General features: G+C 34.0%; 1 protein-coding gene across 9 annotated transcripts; it reads right to left on the reverse strand.

Moving 5' to 3' along the window:
• Positions 1-240: 240 nt before the first annotated feature.
• On the reverse strand, positions 241-7,551 carry LOC136231892 (uncharacterized). 9 transcript variants are annotated; one of them, XM_066020892.1, is made up of 10 exons: positions 7,283-7,551; positions 6,781-6,912; positions 6,271-6,415; positions 5,361-5,464; positions 4,337-4,464; positions 4,074-4,254; positions 3,343-3,408; positions 3,011-3,163; positions 701-1,836; positions 241-584 (listed from the first exon to the last, which is right to left on the reverse strand). In XM_066020892.1, exons 6-9 carry the CDS (start codon positions 4,173-4,175, stop codon positions 1,810-1,812), a joined length of 348 nt encoding a protein of 115 aa, XP_065876964.1. In that variant the 5' UTR covers positions 4,176-4,254; positions 4,337-4,464; positions 5,361-5,464; positions 6,271-6,415; positions 6,781-6,912; positions 7,283-7,551; the 3' UTR covers positions 241-584; positions 701-1,809. The 9 variants fall into 9 exon arrangements, with proteins under 9 accessions (XP_065876964.1, XP_065876967.1, XP_065876963.1 ...); XM_066020895.1 differs by having other exon boundaries at positions 4,078-4,254; positions 5,591-6,415; XM_066020891.1 differs by having other exon boundaries at positions 5,591-6,415.
• Between the last annotated feature and the right edge of the window lie 3,299 nt (positions 7,552-10,850).

Raw genomic sequence — 10,850 nt, forward strand, 5'->3', positions numbered from 1 at the left:
TTTTCTTCTTTTTCTTCTTCTCTTTTCTTCTTTTTCTTCTTCTTCTTCCACCATTTTCTTCTTCTTCTTCTTATTCTTCCACCATTTTCTTCTTCTTCAGACATTTTCCATCAATTTAAGTTTATTTTTCTTTCTTGTTGTGTTTTCTTTTAAAGTCCCAAACATTAAAAGGTGAAATATTAAATCATTTCTAAAAGCATATTCTTCTTCAAAGAATCAAAAGGCTTTACCTCTGGGTAGTAAAATTGTAAGTTTTGCAGGGGAATTGGGATCGAAAAATTACAGGATTGGTTCTGAAGATGGAAACTCAAGCATCAATAATTGTACAAGAATTGGAGCTACTACCTAATTGTTGCTTTCACAATATATACAAAAGAAACATGCAGCCTACACCATAACAACCAATTTCATTCTTCATCAAAGCTAAAATATGGTCATCAGCTAGAGGCATTTCCATGGACATTAAAGCACAAGGTGCATAGTTCTCGTTTTCCTCTCACGCCTCTTTTGTCCTATCATCTTCTCGATGCCTACGCTTTACGGGCTGCTCGGTCACGCCATGAACCTTTTTGCTTTGCAAGCACCTGGAAATCGTATAACAGCTGCTTAAATATGCCCTTCGCTCTGCTTTGAAAGCATAAAGCAGCCTAAACTAAACATATAATTTGCTTAAACTTGCTTCTTGCTAAAAACCATTTACCTTTTCGCTTAAAAGGCCTGCAGCAACTTGTGTTTCATTGTTTTCCTTTTTGCTGTTGTCTGCCTCTGGCTCACTGTTTGAAATTGTGGATCCCGGAAATGCTGGTGCTGGTGCTGGTGCTCCGAACATGGCCTCGTCATGACTCATGAAGAAGAAAAAGATCGGCATGGATGGACGGAATCTGGGAATTTCCAGAAATCTGGAAAATTTCTAGAAATCTGAAAATTTCCAGATTCTGTCCATGAAGAAGAAAAAGATAGAAGAAGAAGAAAATGGTGGAAGAAGAAGAAGAATAAGAAGAAGAAAATGGTGGAAGAAGAAGAAGAAAAAGAAGAAAAGAGAAGAAGAAGAAGAAGAAAATGGTGGAAGAAGAAGGAGAAGAAGAAGATGGTGGAAGAATCCTAGAACTAAATAAAAAAAATAAAAAAAAAATGATTTTCCCGTTTTACTCATGTGCCATGTCAGCAAATTAACGGTGTTAAGCCCATTTCCTTTTTTCGGGTAACGGCGCAAACCACAATTCTTCTTTTTTGTAATAACAAACCACAAGGGTTTTTTTTGAACAACACTAAACCACCACAGGGATTGTTTTTGGAATTTACCCTAAAATTATTTATAATAAATAAAAATCCCATTATTAAAAGCTATTTATAATAATTAAAAATTCCCTTATTAAATCATAATATTTACTCTAATTAATGATATTTATTATTTGAACTAAAATTTCCAATAATAAAATAAATAAAAATTTGGATTGAATGGAGCTATGATAACATCAAATAATAATTGGTATGTCACTCTAAAGCAAATAAAAAGGTAAATAAACGCAAATCAGCAATATGACAAATAACACACGTATATAGTGATATTGACCAAAATCTTCTACCAAATTATATTGGCTAATCGGAAAGCTACTGATAGTCGTGGCAACTATATGGCATACATATGAACGGACTTGGTCCGTCTGTGAACACAACCAAAATAGAAGTTCATACCATTGAGAAAAATGGCAAAAACAAACCCAAAAATGAAAAAATCAGAAAAGAAAAGGCATAATTTCTTTGATTTATGAAACAATTATTTATCTGCTTTAACTGCAAGCCTGTTTCCTACACCAATTTTGTTTTGTCTTCCTCCTAAAAGAAAAGGAAAAATTCATGATTGAACAAAAGAAAAGATTTCCTCCTTCCTGAACAAAAAAGTTTTATCAACTACTGAACAAAAAATTTGATCAACTACTGAACAAAAAATCATACTAACAGCTGGATATGGCCACAAGATGCTTTTATCTAGCAAAAAAGGGAGTAATAAAAGGATTATACTAGGGGGCTCTAGATTACCTTGGAAGGATCAAAGAGAAAATGGAACAAAGTGATTGAGACAGAGAGATCCAGCCAGTGAGAAAGCTGCAAAAGAGAAGGTCTAATATAGACGTCTAATTTATCCTTAATAGGATTTACTTCTCTTTTAATACTCATTGGTTACTTTCCTGCCTCTTCTTTTAGGTACCAGCTTTAGGCTTTCTTCTGGCTGCTTAGCAACCCTTTAGTCTGACGTAAATTACTAACATCTTTACCTATTATGTTATGCTTTTGAATTTGAAAGTCTTACCTATCTGGGTTCGCAAGCTCTGCCCTCGGTTCACGCATAGTTCACCTAAGTTAGCAAACCGTAACTACTAATAAGTCATCCCATTACCCTCATCTTTAGAAGAGCTAATAGCTCTTGTAGCAGCTAATCTCATTCTTGAATTCGATCCATAATTACATAGTCCTAGGTAAAGGGTTAGTTGATAGCTAACAAGGCTATGACGAATTCAAGTCCTGTTCTGTAAATAGAATTGGTCTTCTGTTACAGAACTACAGTTCTGTAAATAGAATTGGTCTTGTTTTTCGTTCACACTATAAAGACATAAAATTAATGTCATAACCAAGCATACAACAGAAGAAGATGATCCTTATTCTTTCACGGTAAACATGCATTTGTACCCAAATATATTTGAAATGTTAAGTAGAAGAAACCAACTGTTTGTATAATCCTCTCCCTGACCAGTATGCATTTTGAACTGGCAAAGAACACATAGATTACTCTGTCTTGCTATTTTACTCCAGAGTCCAAAGAGTGGATCTAAAATGTCGGTTAGCATTGAGAAACACTTGGTCATAGCTATTCCACCCTCTTTCCCCAATTAATAACTAATTTTCTCCCTCTTTCCCCAATTTTCTCAACAGCCAGGACAAGCAAAAGGTAGGTGCAACCCCAAGTAAATTTCTGCATCAGGGTATAGGCTCACAATTGCAAGATGTTTACCTCGATAGTCATGGACATGAAGACAAGCAAGTCACTAAGGTTGAAAGCCAAAGAAGAGAGAAGGAAACCAAGGTGGTACTTCTCTACCGATGCTGATTTCCATGCTGGTTTTGCTTCAGCTCCTACAGCTAAGTAGACAAATTTCAGATAAACCTGAGGAAAAATTTGCAGTGCATAAACAAAATTAGCATCAATAAATTTATGTAAAATTGAATAAACCACTTACAACTTTGTTACTAGCAAAAGAAGCTTGTTCATTGCAATTATAGAAAATACTAAATCAGGATAACATTAAAGAAGTAGGCATAGAGCTGTAAAATTTAGATGATGACCTTCATAAACACAGCAATCTCCCGTCTGGGGCGTATGTTCCTGTTCTCCTCTAAATCAACAAGATACTGCATATAGGTTGGAAAAAACAGTTTATAATAGGACAACCATCATTTAGCAGCATGCCAAGCATCAGCTATTTACCTATCTTAAAATAAACTCTGTAAATAGCTGATTAACTGTTTATCCGTAGCTACTAAAAAAGCAGTTTTTCTTGGGTTGTGGCTTCATTACCCGGAGGCTAAGAATCACCTGAGATTAAGATATAAGCTAACTAAAGACAGGTCTAAATGCCCGTAGGACTAAGATCCCTCAACATCAAAAGGCGCATCGGTAGACGCATACAAAGAGGCCTAAGTATATTCATCTGCATACACAAGGTCTAAACCCACCAGGTAAGGAGCCGCTGGAGAATAGGGTGTGGGGGCCTCACAAGATGCAAAAACAGAAATGTTTAATATAATTAAATTTCCAGAGCAAGCAATTTCAGTCATGATATATTCGATAAATATAAGAAGAGCAAGCAATTTCAGTCATGATAATTAAATTTCCAGAGCAAGCAATTCATCATATATATTGAATTCATGCTACATGTCTCAATTTAACATGCATATATAAACAAAGTATTAAGTTCAAGATGAACCAGTTGCTGACTATTCAGATTTCTATATTAATCTAAGAATAGAACAATCTACTATTTGGAAGTGTTACTAATTAAAGTGAAGAAACATACATACTTGTGGCAAGGGTGATACCCAAGGACTTGGCCTACTTTCACGCTCCATTTGAGCCACAAAGATGATATTCTCAACTCTCTAGTCACAAACAAAAACATTCTCTGACTTCATATGATTCATATAAGTCTTTATTGTCTTCACATCAACCTTCGGTTCTTCAGGAAAGAAAACATAAATCTGAACAAAGAATACCGTCAATCATTATCTAAAGAATAACAATAATAAATAGTGATGGAAATATAGACTTAGCAAAGAATACCGTCAATCTTAGGCAACTTAAACACGTGTCTGTTCTGTTTCCAGCCCATTAGCCGTGCACTTGTAATAGAATCCTCTGTAGAAATCCATAAGTCTTTCTCGACTAGAACTATATACGACTGGCTAATGCTGCAAAAGTAAAAATGCAAACATAAGGGGCCAATTCAAAGATAAGAAGAAGCAATTGGGATCTTATTTTGAAGAAACTACTAACACGAACTTACCCAGACGACTTGAGACTAGTTGCAACATCAGCAAGGATATTGATAGATAATGTTGTAGCAATACAAAAATTTTAAGATCTACAGGATATTAACTTACTAACAACCATATACAAGCAGAGAAGATGTTTACTTCCTTCTAAACTAGCTTGTACAAAGTGTGACACCATGTTGTAGACACGTTCTAATTGAACAACCAAAATTGCATAAGGAAGAAATTATCCAAATTATAAAGTGCAGAAAAACTTCCTTCATTGAAGTGTTAATCCTCTGGCAGGTAACAGACAACATTAATTATACAATCAAATAACAGCTCTAATCAAACTAGAGATAGTTAACAACTTCAGTCAAAGCCAACTAATAATGCTATATAAGACTTTATCTGCCTAACTTCTAAAGCAGATAGAACAAACATGAAAAAATTAAACCTAATAATAAATCATAACCGGAGCCACTGACTAAGCTTCCGGAGAACAGATCAATAACTTCGAGAGTGGGAACATTATCAAGGATTTTGACTGCTAGAGGAGGAGACATTATAGAGAGGAATATAATAGAGCACAATGAAACATTCAAAAGATGAATTGAGCATAATAGAAACTAACATAATAGAGCACAAGACACTGAACCATCAATGAAAACATAAAGACCTCTCTGGCTTTTACCATGAATTAGCATACAGATAAGGTCAATAACTAAAGCACCAATAAAGGCTGCCAAGCCCTTAACACATTACCTAACATTGTTGTCTCTATATTGCCAAGTATCACAAGCAGCAGAACTCCCATATGTATAGAATAATACCTTGATGGCACTCTCAAACTTTGTTCTCATCGACATTTTGCCATCAATGGTGCTCCAAAACAACTAGCAGACTTCTTTCTAGTGTGGACAATTGGTCCTGAAACCTGTTCATTTATGAAAAAAACTTCAGAATATGACACTCCAAGAATAATAATAACTCTACAAGGGAAAGATGTAGAACAGCCAAACATATGAGAGATGAGGTGAGCAAGTGCAGAACATAGCCCTACCTCAAGGATCAGACGAGCAAGCGCAGGTGAATTAGGGATTGAGAGCACCTTGCAGACAAATTAGGGATTCAAAGCAGAGGGCGAAGAGAGACCAAGGATGATTCATTTGCATCGATGGTGAATTAGGGATAGACTACCAGAAGAATTAGGGATTTGGAGCAGACGAATTCCATTTTCACCAAGACCCTTAGAGTGAAAGATGTAGAACAGCCAAACATATGAGGGATGAGGTGAGCAAGTGCAGAACATAGCCCTACCTCCAGGATCAGACGAGCAAGCGCATGTGAATTAGGGATTGAGAGCAGCTTGCAGACGAATTAGGGATTTAGAGCAGGGGGCAAAGAGAGACCAAGAATGATTCATTTGCATCAATGGTTAATTAGGGATAGACTACCAATTCTTGAATGAACCTCAAAATGAACTCATAAGTACATATAAGGCAGAAATTTCAGTAGGCCAAATAGAATATATCAAGTAGTCATGCAATTGACTGTATCACATAATGTTCAGTCAAATGTATATTATGAAGTCAGAACAAATTAAATTATGCACCACATCTCTCTAGAGCTAATTTAGTTTCCTTCATGCAACCCATTTTTGCCAGTTGAACAATACAAATGGGAGCTTAAAGCTAAGGTAATGTTCAAGATGAGATGGTAATAGTATATTCTAATTGTTACCCTTTCTATTAGAGGGGAAGAAACATCATTATGATCATCTACTTCAGAAGCAGGATCACTCCACCCAGGCAGCTCTATATGCTTTAATGGCTTCTTGTTCACCATATATGCCTTCCTTCTCTACCATGCTATTGTAAAGCTCTATCTGAAAAACATAATTCTCCATTAGTTACTTAACAAGCTTTCAAGAGTAAAAGTGCTACCTACTGATAAGTAATAAACACAATTGTAAGTGAAGATATAGCTAGCCAATCCAAGGCTCTGTTCATTAGACATGAAGTTTCCAGGTCCAGCAGAACGATTCTAGTTGGCCGAAATAGCTAGCCAGCTAGGTGAAGATATATGATACTACTGAAAAGCAGTAAGGAATAGCAACATCCACTCATCTAGAGTAAAAGGAATTGCTCCTACTAAGCATGTGACGTACACAACTAGATTTGGACAAACTAAATATACACCCAGAGCAAAAAAAATGGCACGAACCAAACAAAGAGGAATTGAAAAGCAGACCTGATATCCGGAGAAAATAACCAAGCTAAGGACTTGCTAAAAACCACACTTCATCTAAAGCATACAGAGAACACCACGCACCACTTGCAGCAAAGATATGCAAAAGCTATTCCATTTGCTACGACCAAAAATCTGAACCCAGAGAAAATAAAGTGAATAATTTCAGCAAGAGCATAAGCATATAAATCATTATTAGGAAGTTAAAACCAACAATTTGAAGTTAGATGAGATAAAAGTGAGAGCAAGGGAAACCCTAGAAATCATTTTTAGATTCCTTCATTTTGGCAAGCTCTTCTTCCTCCTAACAATTCTCAATTTCAAACAGACTTAGCAAATCAATTTGACAAATTAAACAAGTTGATGACTAAAATTAATTTGACTATAACTGAAAACCCTAAATTCATCAAGCAAACCAAGAGCAAGGGAAACCCTTGAGGAGAAGAAGTAAACAACAAATTTGACCAAGAGTTGAGCAGGTGAAAGGATTTCAAGAAATATCTACTTCTCCAGCTTCAAGTAATGGACATGGGAGCAGATATGGTGCTGCGTTGAGTGGTACGTAGTCGAACTAGAGCAGGTGAACCATTGAGCAGCAGTTGAGGATTTCAGAGTGAAACGATTTCGATTAGAATTTTTGTCTGAAATTATGGGCATTCGCGAGAAACCAAAATTGAGAAGGAAAGGATTTCCAATTTTGAGTTCAGGAAATGAAATTTGAAGAGGCAAACGTAAAGGTGGGAAATGAAATTTGAGGGGGAAACCTAATTTGGGTTTGGCGGTAAGGCCGAAAACTTTTAGTAAGTGGTTTATTAGTTACTATTGTAAATAAGAGATTTACTGTTTTTCTACCAAATAAAATCAATAATGGATTTATTAGTTTTTATTATAATTTATAATTATTTATATTTTTTAATATAATTATTAAAGACTTTATTTTACTATCAAAACTTTTACTAAACAATTTATTTGTTATTATTATAATTTTTAAGTATCTATATTTTTCAAATACAATTATTAAGAGGTTTTAATTTTATTAAAAAAATTAAAATAAAAATATTTTAATTAGAATGAATTAATAAGGGGAAGTTTTAGTCAAAATTAATAAAAAAAGTGATTTGCTTATTAATAATATAGTAATAGAATTTATCATTATTATATGTGTGAAGAATATACTTTTAATAAGTGTTTTTTACACCCTTATTAAATTTTACTTACTAATGCTCATTTTTCTTATAGTGTAATCCAAACCGCTTCCTTTGCTGCTTCCGCAGCAGCGATATACTCTGACTCGGTCGTAGAGAAAGCTACGCTTCCTTCCTTGGAACTCTTCCAGCTGACCGCGCCCCCATTCAAGATAAATAGGTATCCTGATTGGGATTTAAAATCGTTCTCATCTGTGAGATGACTTGCATCTGAAAATCCTTCTATTTTCAGATCCCCTTCTCCATACACTAGGAACATATCTTTAGTTCTTATCAAGTACTTAATAATGTTTTTTTTTACGGTAATCCAGTGCTCGTCTCCCGAATTTCCTTGGTAACGACTCGTTATACTTAACGCGAACGCTACGCCAGGTCTAGTGCATAGCATAGCATACATAATCGAACCGATTGCGCTAGCGTACGGGACTACAGCCATGCGCTTCTTATCATCATCGGTTTTAGGACATTGATGATTGTTTAACTTTACTACATGTATCATGGGTAAGTTACCTCGTTTCGATTCAAGCATGCTAAACCGCTTTAGCACCTTTTCGATGTATGTAGCATGTGAAAGACCAAGCAGTCTTCTTGATCTATCTTTGTAGATCTTTATACCAAGTATATAAGCTGCTTCACCAAGGTCTTTCATTGAGAAGTTACCAGATAACCATACTTTTACCGACTGTAATAGAGCTACGTCATTTTCCATTAATAATATATCGTCCATATATAATATCAGAAATGCTATAGAGCTCCCACTTGCTTTCTTGTAAATGCAAGCTTCTTCGCAATTTTGTTCGAAACCAAATTGTCACACCCGACTCGGAACGACTCCTAATCGGCATCGGGCGTGATGATAAAAGAGATCACAATCAACACTTAGTAGTGATGCAGCGGAAATAAACAGACTTTCGTTCTAAACACTTGCTCGCGCACGAACAAAGCTTAAAACCGTCAACTATCGTTGAATCGCGCACGACTAACGAAAATTGGAAGAAAGAGAATAAACTCTGAAATTCTTATTAATTAATAACTCCTTACATAAGGTGGAGGTCGAGCCTTTATATAGGCTGACAAAAATAAAAACCTAATCCGAAACCTAAAAGGAAAAGGAAAACAACAAAATAAGAAAAGTGCGCTAAAACACAAAAAGACCGATTTGAGGCCCTAAACGACCCCGGATGGCTAAAAAACACGTCCACCATGGCTAAAAAACATGTCCACCATGGGTCCGTACAAAATTAGGGTCCGAAATCGCAAAATTCCAACAACCCGTTTTATCTTCAAAATCTCAGTTTCGGGTCCGCTTTCTCCAAATAGTTTAAGGCCCGCTCCACTTCATCAAGTAGTCTCCAAATTATCCAAATGTCATAAATATCACACTTTTTAAAACTTCCTCTTAGATATATTATAAAATAAATCCATATTTCTACTACATTCAAATCTCAAACTATTACCCAATACAATCAAATCTTCAAATGAAGGCAAATATCCCAACTAAAGACAAAACCGATGACTTGATACTTCAACATTGTCTATCAACCAGTAACTTCTCCTATACCGTGCTCTTTCTCGCCTAAAACATTAAAAAATTTAAAAAAAACATGAGACAAAAATCTCAGTAAGCAATTATCAACTACATAAAGTACTTATACTCAAAATAGCTATATATATAGTTTAATTTTCAAAATGCATCATATAAAATTCATATTCTTAAAAATTAACACTTTATAGATTAAACCATAATAAAATACTCAAAATAGTACTTTTAACCAAATATGCACTTTAAAATATCATAAGCTTGTTACAAGCATTATTTCTCAAATATCACACATTGTAAAACTGTATTAAAATACTTAATACAAAACTTGTATTCAAAATAGTTATATATATTTATTTGTTTAAAATCTCAACTAAACAAAATCAATAGATTTGCAATTAACCATTTACTCAAATCAACCATAAATCAATAGTTACTTCATAAACCGTATATCAATAATACTTCACATATTATATCTCGATAAACACTTCACAAACTGTACATCAATAAATTCATCATAAATCTTATCTCAATAAATACTTCAGAAATCGTATATCAATAAATATTTCGCAAATTGTATCCATCCGAGAGATAATCCCCGTATGTATCAATCCCCACAATATAATAGAATCGATATATCTCATAATTTGCCTAGCCCGCATGGTCTTACTCAACACTTCTTTGCTATACCCGATAGGTCTTTCAACTGTGTATACAGGCCGTATTTCTCACTAAATACGGACTTTAATTAAAGTCACCTATCCGGATTACTCTTGATGGATACTAAAAATATTATTTCATAAAATTATAACATGCTCAAATCTCTTTTCACAATCAAATTTCATAATTATTTCATAACCATAAATCATTTTGCCTCCACAAAAGAACCACAATTATTCAAATATTCTCTAAAAATTGCTCAAAATACAAAATCATTTAAAATCAAATATTCCTTTAATATAACTAAAATCAGAAATATATATATGTAAATATATATATATAACTCATAAATCAACATCAAAGAGTTTTCCAAATATTTTTCTTAATCAATTTCCAAAATATTCAACCATAAATCATTATTGAACTAAAACCATCAATAATTAATTTAAAAATATACTTATCAATAACTTCAAGTTCTTAAAAATACACATAAATCATCATATATAAACTTTATTTCAATAAATCATAAATTCATCAAAATTATTATTTTAATAATCTGTAATTAAAACTAAAATTTACTTTGAGCAGTAAATTTATTGAAAATCATTTAATATATAGACATATACTTTTGTACATAAAGCAATTTCAATAAAGTTTCCCAATACACT

Source organism: Euphorbia lathyris, chromosome 6, assembly GCF_963576675.1.
Source record: "Euphorbia lathyris chromosome 6, ddEupLath1.1, whole genome shotgun sequence".
In the NCBI taxonomy this organism is placed as follows: Eukaryota; Viridiplantae; Streptophyta; class Magnoliopsida; order Malpighiales; family Euphorbiaceae; genus Euphorbia; species Euphorbia lathyris.

What these genes read in the sequence shown, in the direction of transcription:
- LOC136231892 (XM_066020894.1), bottom strand. Translation starts at nt 4,175, where the DNA reads ATGTTTTTGTTTGTGACTAGAGAGTTGAGAATATCATCTTTGTGGCTC. An exon ending in AGATTGCTGTGTTTATGAAG is followed by an intron (nt 3,164 to 3,342) that starts GTCATCATCTAA and finishes ATTTTTCCTCAG; the next exon opens with GTTTATCTGAAATTTGTCTA. An exon ending in TCATGTCCATGACTATCGAG is followed by an intron (nt 1,837 to 3,010) that starts GTAAACATCTTG and finishes CTTTTCTTTTAG; the next exon opens with GAGGAAGACAAAACAAAATT.